At 31.4% G+C, this 25,707-nt stretch overlaps 1 protein-coding gene across 3 annotated transcripts; it reads left to right on the forward strand.

Annotated features, from left to right (window-relative positions):
• The first annotated feature begins 409 nt into the window (after positions 1–409).
• LOC143083585 (WD repeat-containing protein 76-like) lies at positions 410–23,196 on the forward strand. Of its 3 annotated transcripts, none has more exons than XM_076259845.1 (15): positions 410–588; positions 1,955–2,137; positions 2,612–2,692; positions 5,453–5,529; positions 9,201–9,318; positions 12,893–12,985; positions 13,256–13,404; positions 13,744–13,897; positions 14,771–14,935; positions 15,777–15,907; positions 16,958–17,059; positions 17,650–17,802; positions 18,304–18,354; positions 18,704–18,806; positions 19,397–23,196. In XM_076259845.1, exons 1-15 carry the CDS (start codon positions 505–507, stop codon positions 19,544–19,546), a joined length of 1,794 nt encoding a protein of 597 aa, XP_076115960.1. In that variant the 5' UTR covers positions 410–504; the 3' UTR covers positions 19,547–23,196. The 3 variants fall into 3 exon arrangements, with proteins under 3 accessions (XP_076115960.1, XP_076115961.1, XP_076115962.1); XM_076259846.1 differs by having other exon boundaries at positions 14,771–14,934; positions 15,791–15,907; XM_076259847.1 differs by lacking the exon at positions 12,893–12,985 and having other exon boundaries at positions 411–588.
• Positions 23,197–25,707: the final 2,511 nt, after the last annotated feature.

The raw sequence follows: 25,707 nt of genomic DNA on the forward strand, positions 1-25,707 counted from the left end.
TAGTTCCCAGCATGTATCAAATAACTATTTGCAAAGCAAGACAGAGTAAAAATAAAAGAAAACACACATGTCATGTTTTACACTAAAGAATGATCATAAGCATAAATTAATTGATATGCTTGCCTTCCGTACATATATCAGAAATATGAGTATCAATTTTTAACCTGGATACTTGCAATAAAAAATCTCGGAGTTCATTTTCTCCTCAGTTTCTTCAGTACCAATTAATCTATCTTTTTCTTATAGATCATATGCAATTTTTAGTTTGCAATGTCATTTTCTTTAAAATTTATAAACTTGTTTTCATATGTTATCATGTTATATGCCCAAATCGTTAAGCTTTTATGTTCTTGTTAGGGGATGTGTGAGGTGTTCCTTTCTGGGGAAATTGATACGAAAGAAAGAAGACGATATAATGTTCCGAATGAATTCCGAAAGTACTGGCGGGAACTGTTTCATAACAATTTTTTGACGCGGTTTGTAGAGAAAAATTACACAAACAACATGCCAACCTCTAGGAATTTTTCAATGAAGAAAAGAAAAGCTGCAACATTATCTCCTCCCGTCGTTACGTCAAAGCGTAGCAAGGTGAGCGCAAAATCACATGTTGTACCACAGGCACAGGGCTTAAGTCCCTGTGGTTGTACTAGTAATTTTGCATTTTATTTTTAAAAAATTGCTTATTTTATTATGGTTGGTAACTTTTGTGAAAATACCTGCTTCAGTACTTGTTTATAACAAAGAGGGTCCTAATGAGAGCAGAACAGTGAACTGATTTTGACAATAACCGTTAACAGTGGCGGATCCAGAAATTTACACAAGTGGGGGCCCACTGACTGACCTAAGAGGGGGCCCGCTCCAGTCACGCTTCAATGATTCCCTATATAAGCAACCAATTTTTTTCCCCAAAAGGGGGGGCCCGGGCCCCCTGCCCCCCCCCCTAAATCTGCCTCTGGTTAACAGCTAAAAAAAATATTCACAACAGCTGATAATAATGATTAAAATGGCCCAGAACTCAAGAACAGTCAAACATCACTTTGCCCCCTTTCTGAAAAGTATAACGAAGGTACACATGTGTATATTTTAGGGAATATTCACAATTGATGGACATTGATGTAATACAATAGATATATATTGTGGTGTTTTAATGTGACTATTGTAATTGAACAATAAACTTCTAATTCATCACATAAAATGGCTTAAATCCGTTTAAATCGTAAAAAATATTTTCGAAAAGCACTCTTGTCTCTTGTGTCGCCAACATGCCGTTTAACTCGAATCGACTAAACCTGGTCAGGGGCAGGTTTGATATCAAGTTAACTCGAGGGTTGTAAATTTATAAAACTGGGATACTTCAATTGCAACTTGAGTAACTCTGGATAACCCAGTTGGTTGAATCGAAGTAGGCCTATAATCCATGCAAAGCTTGTCAATAACTCTAGTTCGTTTCGTTAGATATTTTTCTAGGATATGACGTACCTATTTATGTTTGAATATTCATTTCCTTATAACATTATTATCTAAGTCTAGAGTAGGGGGTTTAATATACCCCAGGGGGGTCAAAATACTGGCTAAAAAAATTACGTAGTTACAAAGTCCTACCTTTTTTGTGCTTATTGGTGCAAAATATTTCCAGAAATATTCAAAAGAAATAATTAAATAAAATACAATTCCATTTAAGGTGGGCAAATATTTAATATGTCTCAAAATGATTTCCCAGAACTACCAAAAACTATGTCACTTCCGAAGAGTATAAAATATTAAAGTCAGTAAATTTTGATGGACCTCAATTTCCATTATCTGGAAATTTGGGTCTGTTAAATCTCTTGTGGATGATGTCAAATGGTTGTAATTCTTATTGGAAGTCAAATTGTTGTGTATCTTATTTTCTAATAAAAGATATTTTAATATACATGATATACACGTATTACAATAGCTATACTTGATATTGCAGACAGAAGAAGATGCCACAAAACCAAAGAAGCTGGAACCAAAAGATTATAGAAAGAGACTTATTCCTAGAACCACTAAAATTTTGGATGTGAAAACAGAAGAGAAAATCTCAGTGAAGGAAGAAAATATTTCTGAGATTCCAGCTCCATTAGCTGTCCATGCTGGTGAAAATGGCATTGATAATGTAAGTTAGACTAAATCTACAACTGAAAGGGGATCTTTGATATTAATTAACCATATTCAAATACATTGTATAAACTGTATGCATGATATGTACTTATGAACTTACTTTATATATATATATAGCAAATCTGCATTGTTTTAGATGGTCTTTATCTGAATAAATGTATATATCTCCACATTTTATTTGTTAATCAGTATCTTGGAAACATAAGTCATTCAGTAACAGTAGTTTAACACATGTACAGTCATGACAGTTCAAAAGTTGTAATTTCATAATTTACATGATTTATATAATTTTTAAGAAGCATTGCTATTTGAATCCCCATGTGCTCTTGGAAAAATTTGAAGAAAATTGTAGTTCATAAACATGTACATGTAAATTATGTTTTCATACAAAAAAATTTAACATGCAATGACTTTTTCTTTGTTCTTTTTTTTTTTAAGGATAGACTATTATTTTCTATATTGATTTTAGGGAGTAAGCAGTTATGAACAACTTCGATTGAAAAATCTACAGGATAATGCTGACTTTTTTGCCAAATTGGGTATAACAGAGGTATATCTAAAACAGTTTTCTAAGCAAACTAATTTCTTAATATTTTCTGTATAAAATGTATAAACATGCATGATATATTAATCTGATGATAAAAGATCTATGTTTTTTTATGGACTTCCATCAATTTATGATTTTAATATGAGAGGATACGAGGAGATCCCGACCACCAACATTCTTTCTTTGTCATGAACATACAAACTAACACAGCCCATATTCTAAACATACATGTAGACTTCCCTAGTCTGCACCAAAATCTTTTCCAAAAGTCAAAAAGACCAATACTCAGACATTTTCCTTAAGCTGTGGTCACACCTTACCGGATAGCACAAATGGACGCCTAAAGGATAGAAAAAAATGTCCGTTGACAGTCTGTTGATGTGCTGACCAAAAAAACGGATGCGTAACAAATGCATGAGGGACCCCCCCCCCCCGAATGGGGTTTTGGTTTGTTCTCCAAAATGCCGCCAAAGGGTAGTGACTGGCTTGAATAAGAGCTGCTTGATAGTGAAGATGTGCCCTTACTCTAAGATCAGTTATGAAAAATAAGAATTCATGACACACAAGAAATCTGACATACCAATAATTTGCATTTCTGTCGCAAAATTTTCATTGGCATTTATCCGTTTCAGATCTGTTCATCATCTGTTTTATTCGTTATACGTCTAGTAGAAGTCCGTTTCACATTTGTTTACAGGCCTCTACATTATCATTTTTTCTAACTTGTCCCTCGGACAAGTTGCAAGAAAATCAACTTGTCCGAACTCTTAACTCACTTGTCCGAATTTATAATTGAAAATCCTCCATATTGATTATACATGTTATATGCAATAATAACACTTGCACTTTGATTGTACCTAATAAAGATCAATAAAGGGAGCTTTTGGTTATGTTATATGAATACCACATCAAAATTCATTTTATTATTTCAGACTGAAAGATTATTTGCAAGACTGAGCTCTCTGACTCATTGTCACTATCATGTGTTGATCATTAAATCATATCTCTTCCCATACCACTAGGTTCTCCTATTCATGGACCTATATTCATTCTGAAGTAGTGGTATGGTTTAAACCAAAAAAAGCACCTTGTTTATAAATAAACCTTTTTGATTTATTAATGGTGTCAAACAAGATTTTAAAATTTATTTTGATTTTTACATACATTAATATATGTCCATGAAGTACATAAAACATTTTAGTAAAAATTCTGCCTTTTTAGATTATATTTAATTTTTACATCTTAACTTTTTATTTTAACATATAGATCTTATTCAATAAAACCTTTTGTAATGTATTGTTATGCCTTAAAGCAAAATTAAATGATACAAACTTTAATTTAATTTTTTTTAGTTAAGGTAAAACTCCATATCATGCATATGGAGGTGCTCCTAATTCAAGAAGGCTTATACTAAGAAGAAACATTAACATTGGGTTCCTTCCCCTTACTTATTTCCCCCTGGTCAATGGCTGCCAGCATGTTCAAATACGTTCAATCAGAGAAATATAATACAAGTATAATATGTCTCTGGTTCAACCAATGAATATTTATTTCATTTTGTATGATCAATAAAACAATCATTCATATGTTTGGGAATATATAAGTCCTGAATTTAATCTATTAACATCTGACATCGATTTTTTCACTTGTCCCATTGGACAAGTAGTATGATGAATTTACTTGCACGACACCTATTTCCACTTGTCCCGGACAATCGGACAAACGGTAATGTCGAGCTCTGGTTTAACATCTGTTTTATATCCTTTAAACGTCCAGTAGAATTTGTCTACCAGACCTCCAGCCGATGTATAAGAACAAGTAACAGATATAAAATGGAAACTAAACAGAGGCCTACCGAACGTTCAACGGACACTTCATCCGTTGGACGTCTGTTCAAGGTTTTGAACATGCTCAAAATTTGTTGAACGGATGTCGACGGATAAAACGTACGCTAAACGGACATGAAACAGATATGGACTGACGTCTAACGGACATGAAAAAGGAAAAAGTTATCCCTTCAGCATCCGTTTGAGCTATCTGTTAAGGTGTGACTGAGGCTTTATGCATGTTATGTTTCCAACCAAAGTGTTGCAAAATTGAAATTAAATTTACTAGTCAGAATAATATTTATCTAATCTAGGGCATAGGATGATGCCTTCGGCTTCAATTTGTATACTGAAACCTGTTTCTCCACTCAATTTCAAATCAATAATATTTGCAATCTCTACATGCATTTTTATAGTTTACAACAATGGTATTAAATAATACATTGTGAATTTGAAAACGAAAAATTCTGTCTATCATAAAAATTATGAAAATGGAAATTATGTAATGGCAAAATGAAATGCTTCAAACATTAAACATGTTAAAGACAATGTTTATAGTACTAGATTGATTGCTTATAATCCAGACGCAAAAGAGGGACGAAATATACGTCAAATTCATAAATCAAAAAAATAAACTGACAATGCCATGGCTAAAAATGAAAAAGACAAACAGACAAACAATAGTACACATGACACAACATAGAAAACTAAAGAATAAGTAACATAAACCCCACCAAAAATGTTACATTTATTTTACAGGATGAATAAACGTGCGTTAGATTGCTACATAGCCAAATTATATAATATGGCTAATGAAATATATATTTATTCATACTATTCCTAACAGTTAGAATGTCTTCATTTAATGGATCCGGATATCTGTACATGTGTAATGAATTTTCTATACATGTATATAGTTAACTTTTTTTTGTTGTAGATGAAAACAGATATAAAACAGTCACTGAAGCCCTCTAAAACAACTCAGCTTAAATCTAAGCCAGTGAAAAAGGAAAAGTATGATTTATAATTTATATTAATCTGACATGGCGATATGTAGTATGAATGACCAATAACATAGCTCAGCATTTAATTTACATACATGATGTACATGAAAATTTTATTTTATTTTTTCATGATTCGTGTTATACGACCGCCAAAAAAATTTAGGATCGTATAATGGTATGATGTCGTCGTATGGTCGTCATCCGAAGACACATTTGGTTTCCAGACAATAACTTTACTTAAGTGAATGGATCTCTGAAATTTTTTTAAGAAGGTTCAATACCACACAAGGTAGGTTGGGAATGATTTTAGGGATGATGGTCCCAACCATGTAGGAAATAGGGGCCCAAAATGGACAAAAAACGAGCATTTTTCTAGTTCCAGGATAATAACTTGTGTATAAGTATTTTGATTGCTCTGCAATCATACCACAATGTTTAGTATCAAAGGAAGAATGGTTGGGATTCATTTTGGGGTTATGGTGCCAACAGTTATGGAATTAAGAGCCAAAACAAGCATTTTTGTAGTTTCTGGACAATTTCTTGTGTGTGAGTGTATGGATCTGTCTGATATTGTACCATAAGGTTCCATATCGCAAAGGGAAGTCTGGGATTAAGTTTGGGGGTAATTGCCCCAAACATGCAGGAATAAGGGGCCAAAAAGGGCCAAAAACAAGCATTTTTCTAGTTTCCAGACAATAACTTGTGTTTAAGTGAATGGATCTCTTTGAAATTGTACTACAAGGTTCCATGCATACTACTAAGGCTTGAATTGAGTTTGGGGTCATTGCTCCAAGGAGGGATTCAAGAAGTTAGAAATGGGGGGGGGGGGGGTATTTTTCCCAATTTTTTTAAGAGGTTCATATTTTTTTTCTCAAAATTTTCAAACATTTAAAAAGTTTCAAGAAGAAAGAAGAAACCTTCACTTGCACAGTATTGCACAATAGTTTTGTAAGATCTACGATCAGAAACCTATATTATGTCAATGAATTGATCACAATCAAAATTCAGACAGTATATCAAGCTTGATTATTGTGTCCAAATTTGCCCAAACTGTTCAGGATTCGACTGTTGCGGTCGTATCAGGCTGCGCTCAGTGAAGCAATTTATTGTTATCTTAATTTTTAGATAAGATGGTACATGTAGCTAGATTATCAGCAAAACATGAAAAAATAATGTTGTGTTAATCGCGGGTCTAAATCATTTTTTTTTATACGACCGCAAAATTTGAAAAAATTTCGTCGTATATTGCTATCACGTTGGCGTCGTCGTCGTCGTCCGAATACTTTTAGTTTTCGCACTCTAACTTTAGTAAAAGTGAATGGAAATCTATGAAATTTTAACACAAGGTTTATGACCACAAAAGGAAGGTTGGTATTGATTTTGGGAGTTTTGGTCCCAACATTTTAGGAATTAGGGGCCAAAAAGGGCCCAAATAAGCATTTTCTTGGTTTTTGCACTATAACTTTAGTTTAAGTTAATAGAAATCTATGAAATTTTGACACAAGGTTTATGACCACAAAAGAATGGTTGGGATTGATTTTGGGAGTTTTGGTTTCAACAGTTTAGGAATTAGGGGCCAAAAAAGGGCCCAAATAAGCATTATTCTTGGTTTTCACACAATAACTTTAGTTTAAGTAAATAGAAATCAATGAAATTTAAACACAATGTTAATGACTACAAAAGGAAGGTTGGTATTGATTTTGGGAGTTTAGGTCCCAACAGTTTAGGAATTAGGGGCCAAAAAGGGACCCAAATAAGCATTTTTCTTGGTTTTCGCACCATAACGTTAGTATAAGTAAATAGAAATCTATGATATTTAAACACGAGGTTTATGACCATAAAAGGAAGGTTGGTATTGATTTTGGGAGTTTTGGTCCCAACAGAATAAGGGGCCCAAAGGGTCCAAAATTAAACTTTGTTTGATTTCATCAAAATTGAATAATTGGGGTTCTTTGATATGCCGAATCTAACTGTGTATGTAGATTCTTAACTTTTGGTCCCGTTTTCAAATTGGTCTACATTAAGGTCCAAAGGGTCCAAAATTAAACTTAGTTTGATTTTGACAAAAAATGAATCAGTTAGGTTCTTTGATATGCTGAATCTAAAAATGTACTTAGATTCTTGATTATTGGCCCAGTTTTCAAGTTGGTCCAAATCGGGGTCCAAAATTAAACTTTGTTTGATTTCATCAAAAATTGAATAAATGGGGTTCTTTGATATACCAAATCTAACTGTGTATGTAGATTCTTCATTTTTGGTCCTGTTTTCAAATTGGTCTACACTAAAGTCCAAAGGGTCCAAAATTAAACTTAGTCTGATTTTAACAAAAATTGAAATCTTGGGGTTCTTTGATAGGCTGAATCCAAAAATGTACTTAGATTTTTTATTATGGGCCCAGTTTTCAAGTTGGTCCAAATCAGGATCTAAAATTATTATATTAAGTATTGTGCAATAGCAAGTCTTTTCAATTGCACAGTATTGCGCAATGGCAAGAAATATCTAATTGCACAATATTGTGAAATAGCAAATTTTTTTTAATTAGTTATCTTTCTTTGTCCAGAATAGTAAGCAAGAATATCTAATTGCAAAATATTGTGCAATAGCAAGAATTTTTTTTAATTGGAGTTATCTTTCTTTGTCCAGAATCAACTTAAATCTTTGTTATATACAATATACAATGTATATTCACTTTTTACTACCAACTGATAAATTAAAATAATCTTTACCATTCAGTGATAACAAGCAGTTTTTTTACATCTTAATATTTTATGATGTATTTAAATGAGTAGTTATTGTTGCAAACTCCATTAGAAATTTTAATTGAGATTAGTTTTGGAATAAGGGAAAGGGGGATGTGATTAAAAAAATTGGGTTCAATTTTTCTCATTTGAAATTTCATAAATAAAAAAGAAAATTTCTTCAAACATTTTTTTGAGAGGATTAATATTCAACAGCATAGTGAATTGCTCTAAGAGAAAACAAAAATTTTAAGTTCATTAGAACACATTCATTCTGTGTCAGAAACCTATGCTGTGTCAACTATTTAATCACAATCCAAATTTAGAGCTGAATCCAGCTTGAATGTTGTGTCCATACCCCAACCGTTCAGGGTTCAACCTCTGCGGTCGTATAAAGCTACGCCCTGCGGAGCATCTGGTTAAATATAGGAATTAGCCATTTTTTTCTATAAATAAACTTTATCCCATACTTAATAGAAAAATTAAATAGAAATATGGGGTCACAAATCATTTAAGCTTACAATCTGCCTTCCAAAGAAGCATGCATTTTTATAAAGGTATTTTTTTCTGTTGAACTAATAGGAGAAAAAAAAGTAATATCAAAATAAAAAACGAAATTAATACACATCGTGTAGAACGCCACATGGGGGGTGTCGGCTATGTTTGAAACAGGGTGGCAATTTCATAGTGTAGAAAATTATCAAAGTAAGTTCAAGTATCAAAATTTCTTTTTTAGAATTCTTAGTACCATATAATGTATTGCACGGAAGGAACTGAAAAAAAACGCTATATGGGATCGCAAGTTATGTTTATGTAATTTTTCTAAATTTGCACCAATTCTTTTAGTGGAGTACCTTACTGTTTATGAATGTTGATTAGCTGAAGAAAAATGTAGAATAACAATGAAAAATTTAAATTTGTAATGATTATTTTTTTGTTTTAGGACAAAAGCTCCACCAGAGACAAGAAGGGCTAGTTTAAGAATAGCCAAAATGGATCCAGATGGTGCTCCTTTGCCAGAGGATTTTTTTAAACAACCATTTGAACCTGTGGAAGAACATGTAATTATATCAGTCACGTTTTCACTGTTTCACACATGACAAACTTTAATTAAGTGATTTAATGAATAAACATGTATAACACTACTGCAGAACTGAGGTTTTGAGTTCGAATCACGCTTGTGCTAGTGCACTCTACTCTAATCTTAATTGACAAGGATTGTAAGTTTTCCTATCCAAGGTTGTGGCTTTCTCTGGGCACTCCAGCTACAGTACGGGTAGGGACTTATTTTTATGGATGCCTTAATCCGTCTAGATGTCAGACTGGTCGGACAGTTGTCCCAGTGTAATAAACACCTGCTGTGCAATATCCAAGTGGAAGGTCGTAAATCAATCTGTACCAGCTTGATTAGAATTAAATTTTACCTGTTCAGATATATTAGTATTTATGGAGGATAGATAAATGTAAAATATTGTTTTGTATTCAAAGAGAAAGAATAAAAATTAAAATTAAATATAAGAATTAAAATTAAAATTAAATATAAGAATTAAAATTAAAATTAAATATAAGAATGAAAATTAAAATTAAATATAATTTTATTTTTTTTATAATTTGAAAAAGAAATAAAGACGATTTTTAACAAAATATATTGTGTTGCCAATTATTTCAATAGTTTTGTGCCAATAAACTATTTTGTATTTGTATTTGTAAAACGTAAATATTTCATCTAATTTAAAATAATAAGCCTAATAACAACCAAGACTGTTTTCAATAGAAGTTTAAATCAAATTGTTGAGACTTCAATCCCGTAAATTATACGAGTTTTCGTTGATTGTTATATTATTTCCCCCTTTTAACGTCCTGTTCCTTTATATGTTATTATTAGAAACTCAATTTTAAGTATAAGGCCAACATATCGTATTTATAAAATATGTATAGGCATTTCCTTTTGATGCAACTTTCCCCGTAGGAGCTTCTACATCTATTCACACCTGTCAATCATTTCTCGCAAGTGAAACATTTTGGTCCGACAGATCACTCGTGCTTTCTATTTTGACATATTTCCCGTTAATCTCTTTGAAAGTCAAACAATTGGTTTCTTTTAATACAATATTTTATAACGCCGAGATCATATTTCGATTCCTATTTTTAATTATTTTTTTTAAATTGTCGACACTCGAGATAATGCCTTTCTATTTTCATGTCTGAAATTTTTTATGAAAATCGACGGTGTTATAAATATATTTAACAAATTGTATCAAATCGATACACGAAAATCAAAGTTTAACCTTATATAGTTTATTGAATAAATGCACATTTATACCCCAAAGGGCCCAAAGGGGTTGAAGGCTAGTCGTACTAGTCGTGATCAGCTGTCTTTACTTTTTCGTCGTACTTCTAGTCATACTATAAAAGCTCGCGCAGTCAGTATGATTTTTTTAAATCGATGTTGTATTATTTCCGAAGTTTGAAGTCTCCAAATAAATTATTTAAATGGGAATCCGGGAAATTACTGATAAAAATAAAACAAAAAATAGTTAAAGAAGACTAAATCTTGTTTTGATTATACATGTATGCAAATTGATGAACTTTCTATTCTGGTAAATCGATCTAGAGCCTCAAAACTAAAGCACAATACTGTCAATCATTCCACATCAAATTTAATCATGAATGGATTTTCACACGGTTGTTCAGTAAGGTCACCTGTGTTTACTGTTACGACATTTCCCGCCATATAAAATTCTCGTGCAGTGGACAAAATCGATCTGCTTTAATATCTTTTATTAGCATTCAATGTGAGTGGAGTCAAGTTAAAGTTCAACCACGTGCACACGCTGTTGATCACTGATATGTGTATCATGAAATTGTCTTTTCACAGCAATTTTTTCTTTTAGATTGCTATAAAAAATATAACATACAAGTTTCCTTTTTTACATGGATTGTGCGTAAATTAATAATATGCAATTAAGTTCGGGATTTCGGGATCTGGGAATTCTTTTTTCGCGATGTCGGGATTTAAATTTATTTAAATTCGGGACCTTGGGACTTCGTGTTTTAAGCCCGGGATTTCGAGATCCGGACCCGTTTTACCCCATACCCCCAAATGCAGATCAATTATATTAATTTAGCATAATGGACAAACACGGAAATCTTAAAATAAACTTATGCCCGGGAAGAATCAATATTTTCTTGTAGTTTTATTATTTGCGTTCTATTTTAGTTATACATCTCCAACTTTCGGACAATATTTGTTTACAGTCAAAAGTAAAAACTACAAAGAATCATCAAGCTACTAATACATTTGTAATAATATACAAGTATTGCTCACTGTAATTATTTTTATCTCGGAACTGACCCAACACAGACTGAGTATTAAATACAAATTATAGAAATATTTTGCATGTGATCGCGTCAAACTAAAACGTATGCAGCAGCACTTGAGACAGTATTCTGCTAATCAATGGATTTACGTGGAAAATAAATCAGTAAAACAAAAATAACCGTAAGCTTCAAGAAATAGAATACATGTAAAAATATATATGTTTAAAAAATTATTCAAACAAATAAGAAAAAGATACAAAAAAAAACAACAAAAAAACGAAAAGGAACATAAATAAAAATAATTTTTAGGAACAAAGAAAATAAATAGCAGTTGAAATATAAAAACCATAATTAACAAAAATAGGCTATTTTTATTAAAACAAAGTTTTCCAGTACTTCTGACACCTGTAAAACTATTTTATGTCAAATACGATGTAGAACTAATATAATCAATAAAGTGACTGAGAGATTAAAATTACAGGTAACCTGATTCTGAAATCAGTGAACCGTAATTCTAGCAACATGGATTAAGATGAAAGGACCATTCACACCTGGATCTGTTGATTAATGACCATACTACCTACCATAAAAATGTCGGATTATTCATATCCGACTAGACGGATTAAGACATCCATAAAAATAAGTCCCTACCCGTACTGTACATCCACCAATAAAAACTGGCTGCCATGAGATAGCCCCAAAAAGCGTCTAAAACACATAAAAATACAAATCAAATCAATCACTATAATTGCAGAATAAAAGATTGAAGAAGGGAGACATTTCTTTTTATAAACCTCTATGATTTGAATTAGATATGTTCAAAAACAATTTGTTTCATGCTCTCCGGTTATAGGAAGTTCACTACTCTTGTCATCAAGCTTGCAACTTTTGTCGCAAAAACAAGACATAGGGATCCTACATTCGGTCAGCCATGGCAGCAGCCACACATATTCTCTCTGTGGTTGGAGCTCTTTGAAATTTTAATAACTTTCTTAAAATATTCTTGATTATCCAAACTTGGACAGAAGCTTGTTTATGATCATAAAATAGTATCCAGAAGTAAATTACAAAAAAGTAATCCTATTTATACGTATTTTACTTATAAATGGACTTAGTTTTTCCACTAGTTAACATTACATTCACTCTGTGGTTACAGTTTTTAAAATTTCATTAACTTTCATAAACTATGCTTGACAGAGAAAATATTCATTTCTGTGTTTTTCTTCAATGACAAAACACTGTCATGACTGTGCTACTCTAGTGTTAAGAGGGAAATGTGAAAAAAATGTGTATCTTGACTTGTCATGCTTGTAGTTCAAAGTATGGAGACATGGCATAAAGAAAAAAATATTGCCACTAGAGAAAACAAAAGAAAGTAAAGAAGAGAAAATTAATTATTTTGATAGGGTATGTAAAACTTTTATAAAAGGCAATCATCATGATCATGGCAATGAAAAGTAAATATGCAAAAATAAAAAAAAATGGACTTCAATATTTTTTAATTACCTATCAAATATTTAGAAAGAAAACACATTTTCATCTTAATTATACATGTATTATGAAAATAAGAAAGACTAGAGTAGCACAATGTTTTGTCAAGAAAAACACTGGAAGAAATATTTTGACTTTTAGCATGTGTAGATTAAACAAATAATTTCATAAGAATTTGTTTTCCAGCCAAGAAAACCATCAGGAACACTAGAAATGGCAGAATATCTTGGATTTAATAGTTCTGATTCAGAACATGATGACTTGCTGTCTAAAATGAAAGGCTGTTTTAAATGTAAGATTGAGAAATCAACAGAGGACAAAACATCATTTGATAGGTAAGAACAGGGATATATTACAATTGTACCATTACTTATCAACTGCTAAACATGTTATAGAATGCTGCTCAAAACATTTTTAATTATTAGACAAAGATCTGTGAAAGGTTTTTTTTTATATCAAAATTATAGAAAGAAAGTAAGTCATACATATTATCATGATTAAATATACAAAAAAAGATCTCTAAAAAGAAAACACCATATAAATATATAGTCAACAAATAAACTTCTTCAAATAAATATGTAGTGGCTATTTAAAAAAGAATGTCTTTTGGAAAGATATGTTTAATAGAAGTTTAGTGAATATCATTTGAATTTATAAAGCTATTTTATTTTCAGTTATGTGAAGAACTTGAGTAAACTGAAGATAAACATGGAAAGAGTGGCAAAGGTTGTGCCAAACAGAGTATTCTCACTTGACATCCATCCCACCAACTCCAAACTAATAACAGCAGCAGGTGACAAGTGGGGTTTCTTAGGAATCTGGGATGTGGTGAGTTCATATGATTAACATTAGGTATACTGTGGATTCATTTATTTTTAATGGTAATAACTTTGGATTTAGGAAAAATTGTATTTCCGTAGATATTTGATTTCATGGTCTTGCAAAAGTCTGCATCCAAGTTCATGAAAATTGTCAACTTTGTTTAATGTTATAAAATTTAGTAATACTAAGGCTTTTCTACCTCAGGCATAGATTACTTTAGCTGTATTTGGCAAAACTTTTAGGAATTTTGGTCCTCAATGCTCTTCAACTTCGTACTTTATTTGGCCTTTTTAACCTATTTGGAATTGAGCGTCACTGATGAGTCTTTTGTAGACGAAACGCACGTCTGGCGTATATACTAAATTTAGTCCTGGTATCTAAACCCATATGACATCTTTGAAATAAATGAAAAATAATGAACCCACAATAATTCATGGAGATAGCAACTCTACAGTAGTTATTAGCAGTCTTGCAGAACAAGATTGCAGCAACCTTACAACACATAATTAAAAAACCAACAAAACCTGAACATCACAGGGAGGCTATTCAGCCAAAGGCATAATCAGATGTATATATCTAATCATATCTGTTTTATTCTTATTTTGACCATTTTCATTTTGTGCTAAAAAAAGAGTTTTGTGGGTACAGGTTAACCACGAATTCAAAAAACTCTACATTAGAGAATCAAAAAGGATTAAAATTAATCTTGCAAATCCTAAGGCAATACATGTTCATGAGACCACATCAGACACCAAACACCCAACCTTGTGTGATTACTTCTTAAATGCAAGAAAGGAAATTAAGCAACTCAGGTTCTTGTATCTATTGAATATTTAACTACTGAAACTGATTATAATCCAACTTATTTTGTATTTTCAGACAGCAGGAAGAGAGTTCCAGACAGATGGCGTTGTTGTGTATGCACCACATTCTCGACCAATCAATTGTCTCAAATTCTCACTACATAAACCAAATCAGTTGTATTCCTGTAGTTATGACGGAACAGTAAGATGTTGTGATCTACAGAAAGGGGTCTTTGAGGAGGTTTGTTCTTTTTAAAAAGAAGATGGAAAAATCTTGTCATGTTTTGAAATTATATATTTCTAGTAATTTTCTTGCCTATTATACATAGAACTTTGTTTTTTTAATAATTTGTACAATTTTATTTTTAAACACCTTATGTATAAAAAAGAAGATGTGGTATGCATGGTATGATTACCAATGAGAAAACTCTCCACAAGAGACCAAATGGCACAGAAATTAACAGTTATAGGTCACCTTATAGCCTTCAACAATGAGCAAAGCCCATACAGCCTAGTCAGATATTATTTTATTCTTTTTTATGTATCATAGCACCAAAGTATTTTGAGAAATATTTTGCTGAACTAGTATATATTGATAAAGAATGGTTTTTCACTAAAAATTAAATAGGACTTTACTCAAGACTGATACCAGAATTTTCTGATAGGTTGTGATTGTTTTAGTGATTTTGGTGAGGTTAGTGTTGCTCAGTCTGAAGTTTTTATCCTAAAGATAACTCAGTCCATCCGTATGTTGTAGGGAGTAAGAAATTTTTACATTGGCCATGAAGCCACTTCCTGTTTGTAAATTGTTGTTCATCTGCAGCTTGATGATGTTCAGTGGTAGCAAGTTAGCAATTTTTACATTCACTGTGCAGCCGTTTCCTGCAGTGTGCTGTGAGTTAGAAATTGTACATCGAAAATTCATGTCAAAGTTGTCTTGCCTTCAATGAAGTAGAATGATCAATATAAATACTTCAGCATACATTCAACCTCAGGCAATTACACTGTGTGACACAGGTCCATATATTGGATTAATCTATGTTTTCTTAACAGAGTTGTAATGAACATGTTCAAATATTTAGGGGCTCAGAACGATGATTTATTCCACACCTGATGAGGTACTGTTGAAGAGTTTTGACTTTATGACGGCAGATACATTACTAGTGGCCCAACAAGATGGTTGTATTGCTTTGGTAGACACCAGGACTTCTAGGTAAATACAAATATAAAAATTATTAATCGTACTGAAATTATGTAACGATATTTCTACATAATGGTATTTCTTCCAGCATTTGTTTCTCCTTCCCTGTTTAAAAAAATAACAATATTATGTGACCAAATTTTGTTTATTTCTTTATTTTTTACTGATATAAGATGTGGTATGAGGGCCAATGAGACAACTCTTCATCCAAGTCACAGTTTGTAAAAGTAAACCATTATAGGTCTAAGTACACCCTTTTGTCTACGAAAGGTTCTTGATAGTCTGAAATTGAATTCATACCACATATTTAAGGTGGTACCCAACACCTAAACTAAAATTAATTTGGCTCGTTTAATTTTCTTAAAATCTTGACAAAATATTTACTTTGACCCTTTGATAAAAATATAAAAATTTCTGAAAATTTGCACCAACCGTTTAAACAGAAAAATTACACTGGTTATATAACAGTTTGGCAAACACTTATTTTGATCATTGAAAAGCTTAATATTCCCTTAACAACACAATGTCATTAAAACATTCTGATGATTTTACAGAGTTATCTCCCTGTAGTGTTAGGTACCACCTTAAATAAATAGAAATCTTTCAAAAGTTGTGAATTAAAAATTTGTTAGATCCTATTTTATGTATATGTTAAACAATATTATTATTATAGAATGATATACTCTGATTTTCTTTTTACAAATTGGTGTGCATGTTGTACCATACATGTACTTCTCTGACTCAAGAAAATTATTGTATTGAAAATAACAGAAGATGCAGGACATGTTTGAATCAGTCTGTTCTACCTACCATTTTACAAAGGGAAATAATTCAATTCACACTATTTTCTTAATTTGTGATTTGAGATTTCAAATTTAAAACAATCTTCACATTATTTTTCATTTATGTTCCATGCATATGGACTCCTTTGAGTTTATAATACACTCTGCATGTTTTTCCTTGTCGGGAATAAATAATTGGTTACTAGCTGTGTAAAGTAACTTTTATTTTACTACATATAAAATAGAAATTTCTTCACTCTGAATTATTTATTAATTTTAGAAGAACTGCAGAAAACTTGTACCAATTGCACCAGAAGTCTCTGCGTTCTGTCAGTGTACATCCTGTCCAGGATAGCATATTTTGTACCAGTAGTACAGACACGTAAGTATACTTAATAATTATGGGTGAAAATTACTTAAATTTAAAAAAAGAAGATGTGGTATGATTGCCAATGAGACAACTCTCCACAATAGATCAAAATGGCACAAAAAATAACAACTTAAGGTCATTGAACGGCCTTCAACAATGAGCAAAGGCCGTACCGCATAGTCGGCTATAAAAGGCCCAGAAAAATGACAAGGTAAAAGTATTCGAACGAGAAAACTTATGGCCTTATTTATGTACAAAAAATAAATGTTTGTAATTATGCTTAAAAAATCCTTTATCAGGCAACAAATAATCAAATCTACATTATAACTGTGCTAGTTTTATATGCAATTTGTTAGTTATTCCTACCTTTACCCCTTCACTAACTAGTTTGATAAAAACCTATTTTGCTGGTAGATGAATAGAACATTTATCATGTTTATCATAGAACCCAAACAGCTTTTTGGTCTATGATTTCAAATATATTTAAAAAAAAAACAAAAAGAAACCATGGGAAAACTTTTTATTTTCTTAATAAAGTCAAACACAAAGATACAAATGTATTGTATATTGTTGTTAAACTAAATTTCATGGTATATTTTTAGCACTGTTTGTATATGGGATTTGAGGAAGCTGAAAGAGAAAGGAAAAAGCCAATCTTTAGATGAATTAAGTCATGATAAATCAATAAACAGTGCGTACTTCTCACCAGTGACAGGAAAGTACATTCTATCAACATCTCTTGATGACAGAATAAGGTATGTAAATACTAGTATCAAACTATGAAAGTATTATTGATCTTATTGTTATCATTGTTTTTAATGGTTCCCAGGGATCCTTAGGCCTCAGACATCTAATTTAGAACCCAACTGACTACATTTTTTCCTTCTAAAAGATATGTAGGTCTTAAAACCAAAAAACAACAAAATAGTGCGCAGTACTTCATGTTTTGGATCTTAATTAACAACCGAGTCTTAGTTCTGTCTGTCTCCTATTAACTCGGTTCTGCTCCACAACCTGGGGTTTAACGAATTGCAATTCTAGAATTTGAATGTTGAAGTCTGTTAAAACTGAACTCCATAAATAAATTGTTGTCTAGATGAGGATTCTACTCCATTTATAAATCGTTGTTGGGTGATATTTTTTTTCCGTGTTGAATTATAATCTATTATCATTTTACATTCTCAAATGAAGGTCAATAGTAGTAGAATTTTTTTATGGCATCAACAATTAATCAGAACTATTTTTGTACATTTCAGAATATTTAACAGTGAAAATCTCTCCAATTGTAAAAAAGAACACAGCATTGTGTAAGTTTGTTATACTTGGATGTGTTGTCTTTAGATATACAAAAGCTTTTATTAACCAAACAACTTTTTCCATTAAACTTGATTTAAGAGATATACTGTACATGATGTTCGACTTATAAATATTCTTTGGTGTAAGATTTTGTGTGATTTAAAAAGTTTCAGGCACATGATGTTATATTTTCATCCTTTTAAAGAATTATGCTTAATTCGAATCATCAATTTGTAATGACATAATTTAAGATAGAGAGGGAAAAAACCCAGTATAGACCTTGTATAACAAGGAAATTTAAAAAAGAACAGGAGTGTATTAGACTGTAAATGTTTAAGAATCCTTAATGTTACATTGCAGACATGATAATCATACAGGCAGATGGCTGACAGGTTTTAGAGCTAATTGGCATCCTACAAGAGAAGACCTGTTTACTGTGGGCAGCATGTCAAGACCAAGACAGGTAGAAAATAAAAAAAATTGTTAAGTCTGCAGCATTATTCACAGAAAGGAAACATAGAGAACCTACATTACAACAATGTTGAGTATCATTTGGAAAATACTGTAAAGGTTTTTCTTCATTTACACTACTAAGATAATATGGTTCAATGTGCAAGCCAGCATGATGTCAAAATGAAGAATTAAAGAATTCAACTGTATCTACACCTTAGAAGGACAATGGTGTTCTTAAAAATGACAGCCTGTCACGCCCTTTTGTTTTCCACATAAATAATATTTATGAATTACAAATTTAAAGTTGGGGTTGAATCTGATACTGATACCAATAACAATAGTATTTGTTACATGTCTCCATTTTAAGTACCTCTGCAGTAAAAAAACCAAGACAGATTCAAACAGAAGGGTTTTGATGCACCTAACAATTAACAAGAACAAGACTTTATCAGATGACAAAGCATAATAAGTGTAATTAAAACATGGAACCACAATGTCTTTTTTTTTTAATGATTAATGAAAAGTTATCCACAAACACATGATGAATTATACAAATTTTGGTTCAGTGAATTTCATTTTAAATTAATATTTATTTTGTAGATTGATGTATATGGTGTAAATGGCAGAAAGGTGTTAGCTATGAAAGACGAAGAATACCTTGGATCTGTGTGTTCATTAACTGTACTTGGACGTAACCAGGATGTTATGGTTGGAGCTAACTCCAGTGGAAAGTTACATGTATTTAAATAATGATGAAAGCATGTTTAATTACACGGGTTAATTGTTATTTTTAATATACACAAGTTATATTTTACAAGTTCTACAATCTGTTTAATACATAATGCATATTACTGAAGATGATTTTAAATTTATAAGTCTTTTTAACAGGAAAAATAACTCAACCTGTTCAACAAACTGGTTTACTGCTTCAAAAAATTTCTGATGGGAAGCAGTTATTTTAATATAACGGTTTTTTTTTAAACTGAAAGTAGCAGTTTTTATGTAGGATTCACTTAAAACAAAGAATATTGATAATCCTACAGTTCTTGGTATATACTATGAAAGATTATACTTCAGGGTGATAATTATGATAAATGCATGCCAGTTTCTCCTCAAATTTACTTTTTAAAGATTTTGCACAATGTTACTTTTTTCCTCTGGTAGGATAACATTAATAGTAAACCAGTTTGTTCAACCAGTTGAATTACCTCCCCTGTCAGAAATTATAAAGAGTAGAATCAACTTTATAGTGATATACATAGACTGGGACTATTATATAATAGTTCCAGACATTGATTATAATTTAATTATTACATTACATTGTTATTTTATATACCTTCGTGTTCAAGAAAGTTGTATTTTCTTAAATGAATATTTCATTTAGAAAGTGGAAATTTGGCTTTTATTGATGTTTTCATATCATGCAACATGGTTTTTGAATGAAGAGTATCATTATCATTGCATGTTTCAAACATTGTTCTTATTGTTTTTGGTAATCAAAACATGGATTATATTAACCATTTAGATATAAGAAATAAAAATATTGTATTGGTAGAATTTTTGGGTTATCAAAGCAGTTACATATTCACTGTTATAGAATAAAAAAAAATATTGCACAGGGGTTTAAATTTGCATTATATAATGAAAGACCATATAAAATTTTTAGTGAAAGGTCCTCCAATAGAGACCAATTGCCTGGTATAAAGCATTAAAGGGGCACTAGCGGTCAAATTCTTGGTCACCGATTTGACTCAAATTCTCATATATGATTTATAACAATGTAAAACATTTATCCAAACTATCAAAAGTCTAAAATAAACAGTTTACAGAGCATGGGGTTGATAATATGTAGGTTTGTTTCGTGTGTTTTTTGGTCCAGACACCATCTAATTTACTATCGATTTGACCTCAGATGACCATATAAGCGATGTAAACATAAATAAAGATATGAATAGATTAAACCAACACGTGCAATTGGATTTTATAGGTCTGTTTGATTTTTTTTATAGATTAAAAATATATGTTTCTCATAGTTTTTAACCGTATAAGAATGATTTTATATCTATCTAATCAGTAATCAAATGATTTACTGTAGTTTCACTTTCATTGTTGACATTCTTTTTCTTTAAATAACCAGTACACGTACAGTGCATGCGTTGTCAATCTCTAGCTAGGGGGTTAAATTGAAGTTCACATGAATACGAATTTAATAAGGTCGACTTATTCACATTCATTATTGATTGAATAAAAAAAAATCATACTTTATATTTTTTTATGGCCCCGCAACAAAGTTGTCAATGCCATATAGTTTTACCCTTGTCCTAAATTCAGTAATTCTGTCATTCCGCATGTATGTGAGTTAACCATGATGAGTTACAGATCAAGTTTAAGTTTCGTTCCGCTCCACTAATTTTTGCCGAAATTACAGGCTTTGGACTTTTAGAAAATGTTGAAAATCACAGTAATACAGACTTTTTTTCTAAATGCCTTCAGATTTTTGGCTGATTTTTGGTATGTGAGTTAATCATGATGAGTTACAGATCAAGTTTATGTTTTGTTTCGCTCTGCTAATTTTTGCTGAAATTACGAGCTTTGATAAATTATTGAAAATCACAGTTATACAGATTTTTTTTCTATACGCCCCCAGATTTTTTGCTGATTTTATATATATGAGACTACCATCATGTTTGTGTCCTCATGTATTATTGAAATTGCAGATTTTTCAACTTTTGAGGACAAGGCCATTTGTGTCGCTTTGACACATCTAGTTTATTTAACTCGTAGCTAGTGCCACTTTAAGTAGTGTAAATAATGAAAATTTCTCTCCTAGAAAAAACAGGCCCCTGACCTCAGCTAGACACTAATTTGAACCCCTTTTATATGGTATGAGTAGGACTTTGGTAATGTAACAGAATCATGTGTAGTTAATAAAAATAAGCCAGTTATATTATATTATGTGTAGATAAACATCATTGTCTTGTCAATTTTTATATGTAAATGTTAGTGTATATAATGTGTTCATATTAAAACAGAAAAGATTATTCTGTTGAAAAGGTGCTATGTACATTTTTATTATGTTTTACATCAATTTTAATCCTTTTGATTGTTTTATTTTGATAACAAGCAAATTAAGGGCCTATGGCTTGTGTTCGGACAACAAAACTCGGTCTGTAAACTTCAAATCCAGTATTTTTTATTGGTTGATAATCATTCTGTAAATTCTGAAATAAGTTGTGAGAGTAATTCATACCGCCTGTTGGTTTTTTGTGTATGAAAGTGTTACACCTTTTTGAGCAATATATATATGATAAATTCTCATAAACATATAATATTGATACATTATTTTGGCAGAATTGAGATATATATTGTATTGTACATGTCTATACATATTTCATTACAAGAGGTTTCATTTTCTCAGGGAAAATTTTATATGTGAATATTTTTATTTTGTTTTATGTGTATATTGCTATAAAAGAGAGCCAAGATGCAAAGAGATAATTATTCAGTACGGAGGTAGAAAACTCTAAAAGTTAATAAATGGTATAAGAAAATATAATCAATGCCAAGTCATAAAGTTTAGAATGAGTCTTTTGAGAATAATTGAGGTTAAAAAATGTTTAAACAGATTTTTTTTAACTATCTTTGCAAAGATGTTTGTTACATAAAGTTCATGTTTCAATTTGTGACTTTTGATGTGAAATTATATGTAGTGTCGGTAATATACACTGCATTTGAAAACACAATTGAAAGTACTTTGTGAATGTATAAGTAAAATATGGGTAACTAAATTAAACAGCTGATTCTTTATTTTTTGTTTTCTCTAATTGATTTATATTTAGAAAGCTAAGGGTTATTTTATTTGATTATTAGAGGCCAAGTTCGGATGGAACTAGAGTTCTGACTAGAGTTCCATATGAACGGTAAATAATCTTGAAGAGTAAGGTCTCTAGATTACCGGAAGTACAAGGCCCCTACTCTGAATATGTTTACATTCAAATTTGATTGGATTGACGTCATAACATCCGGGATATCGAGTCAATCTCTAGGAACCCTGCCACAACCCAGGGTTTCTCGAGTGTTAATGGCGAGAAAGCTTTATCCAATCATAACAGGTGTTATATATGACCATGTCAATTCAATCTACTCTAGATATCCATCCGAACTTGGCCAGAGGGTGTGTGAAGATCAATAGAAATGTATGGAAACTTGTTCAATATGATTGTAAGCACAACTACACTAAGTCTTGTAGAACTGAAAACAAACTATTAATTTCAATGGTATTTTAAGTTTTGATGTACAACATGTTATTATTATAGATCTGATCAATGTATATGTTGATAATAAGTAGTGATAGTATGATGTATTAACAGTTATAAGAAGAAAAAAACATTCCAACATCATACTGACTTCATTATTATTTCTTTGCACATGATATTCCAAAATATGCTTTTCTTTTCAAAAATGTCTTGATAGACAATGATAGATGCTAACTAACTGCGTAAATAAGAGGACAGCATTATGATTTGAATGAAGGTCTCATTTGACTAGTAATATCAGAAGAGTTCTACAAAGAGGTGTGACTGGATTGCTTCCATTGATATATGTAGTAGATTCTTAGCCAGCCGTAAGAAGTTAAGCTAGGGAAAAACTTCTTTAGCTCCGTCCAACTACACACTGCTTCGTAACACATAGTTCCAAGGGTCTTCAGTCATGGTGGAGACAAAGCTCTCAGACTGGTTACAAAACAATGCAAGTTTGAAATAACTCCTCTTAGTACATGCATGAAATATTTGCCACCAGAATTTAAGAAACTCGCATCAATCAATCAAACTAGAAAAAAATATAAAGGATTGGCTGTGAATTAATTTGTAGTAAAATTGATAACTAGAAAAAAATTGACCTTCTGAAAATTGTTCTTATAATATTTCAATTAAAGGAATTTTATAATTCCTTCCATTAAAATTATGGATGTTTTCAAAACATCTGTCAGTATCAGGGAGAGAGTTTACCTGACCCCCATTTCATTTCATGGATAAGTGATTATAGTTACAAGAAAAGGTTCGTTTCTCAGACACAACATGTCTAAGCAGTTGGTCAACCATATGTGTTGTATGGAATAATTATAAGTGGTACTTCAGTCATCATTTCATCTGACCTTGACCTCATTCTCATTGTTCGTTTGTCAGTGTTAAGTTTGTATGCCCCACTTTAGCAGTGGGGACATTCAGTTTTACTCTTGTCTGGTCTGTCTGAATGTCCCAAAACTTCTCAATCTTTAGTTTGTATCAACCAAAATGTTATAAAACTGATACACAATGCATATACATTGAAGACCTGTTGGTGACCTTCTACTGTGGTCTGTTCTATGGTCGGGTTGTTGTCTCTTTGACACATTCCCCATTTCCATTCTCAATTTTATTATAACCACAAAACAGATCAAGCTCAAATTTTTATGTTTTCTCTTTTACGGTTTTGGTTACAAATGGAAATATTCCTGAATTTGTTTTCATTCTCTAACTTAAAGAGAGGCGAAAGATACCAGAGGGATATTCAAACTCAAAAGTCAAATTAACCCATGACGTCATGGTTGAAAAGGAAAATGACCAACAGACAAACATTAGTACACAATTATTGTGACAGATATTTGACATACATGTGCATTTTGGACATAGCTGACGTTACAATTATCAATTAAATTTTATTAAAATAAGAAAGGTAATGATTTTGTTAATCACTGGGATAATGCAAACAGTTCTCCGGTCATTTAAAGATTATTTATTATCACCAAAGTCAAAGTGACCTCTCTATTATATATGGAACATTTACTCATGCAACATTTTTACCTTATTTCGGACAGTAACCATAGTAGATATTTTCTAAATAAATAGCGACAAAGAAAACCATGTTGGCATAACATTAATTAAGTGATTGCTATATAAGTAGAAATTCTGCTTTGAGACGTCAAAGTTTGAATTTGAAACTTATAGGTAAGTCATGATTTTACTGCAAAGTATTAAGATTTAAAGTAAAATATTTAATGAATATTTAATAAAGATGAGTAACTAGAATAAAGTTAAAATAGTAACCATAAATAAAGTTTATTCAAAATATTTATTGTTTTCTGTTAGGGAAATAATTGAAAATATTTGTTTTACTTTAATGTTGATTGTAACTGTTTTGTATTCGTTTTGATTTTATTTGTTTTATTAAAAAGTTTGAATTTTGAAACTTAAAGGTTTCAGTCGATCCCGGACTTCCTCTACATCGGAAACTACGTCCGGCCAGCCTATACAGCGGTAGCAATACCAAACACCATCAAAGGCATTGTTCACGGCTAGTTTCCCCCGCAACATGTAAAAATCAAGTACCAACTCTCACAGAGTCATTCTTCTGTTGAGAGTATGAGTCTACGAAGAACAACTTACTCTGCAGACCAACATACTACCACACAACATCGACAACACGAATATAAATCTATTTTTTGTTACAATACAATACCCAACATAGAAAACTGCAGACTAAGCAACATGAACCCCATCAACATATGTTAAAGTTTGTCTTAACCCAATGTTATGAATCTTATAAACAATACTGATTACCATAAAAAACAGATCAAAATTGAATTTTGGTGGCATCAATTTCACGTTTATTTAGTTCTTCTCCTTTACAAATGGAAAAAAGGCGAATTTTTCGTTTCATTCTCTAACATAAGTTTGCCTCAAGCAAATTCATGAAACTTATACACAATGCTTATTACCACAAACCTCGGATTGACTATATTAATTAGGTCTTTCCACTTTTCTGTGGAAAGACCTATTGTTTTTCTTCTGATTATTTTTTTTTTTCTTCCGCCAAATTTTGTTCTTGCGATAAACATTTGTTTCGCAATATGTCGCTTAGATATTTGGTAT

The sequence above is a fragment of the Mytilus galloprovincialis genome, chromosome 7 (assembly GCF_965363235.1).
Source record: "Mytilus galloprovincialis chromosome 7, xbMytGall1.hap1.1, whole genome shotgun sequence".
Lineage (NCBI taxonomy): Eukaryota > Metazoa > Mollusca > Bivalvia > Mytilida > Mytilidae > Mytilus > Mytilus galloprovincialis.

Excerpts from the sequence above, each read along its gene's own strand:
- LOC143083585 (XM_076259845.1), top strand. The coding sequence starts at position 505 with ATGCCAACCTCTAGGAATTTTTCAATGAAGAAAAGAAAAGCTGCAACA. Across the intron at positions 2,693-5,452 it reads CCAAATTGGGTATAACAGAG|ATGAAAACAGATATAAAACA; the intron begins GTATATCTAAAA and ends TTTTTGTTGTAG. Across the intron at positions 13,405-13,743 it reads GACAAAACATCATTTGATAG|TTATGTGAAGAACTTGAGTA; the intron begins GTAAGAACAGGG and ends TTTTATTTTCAG.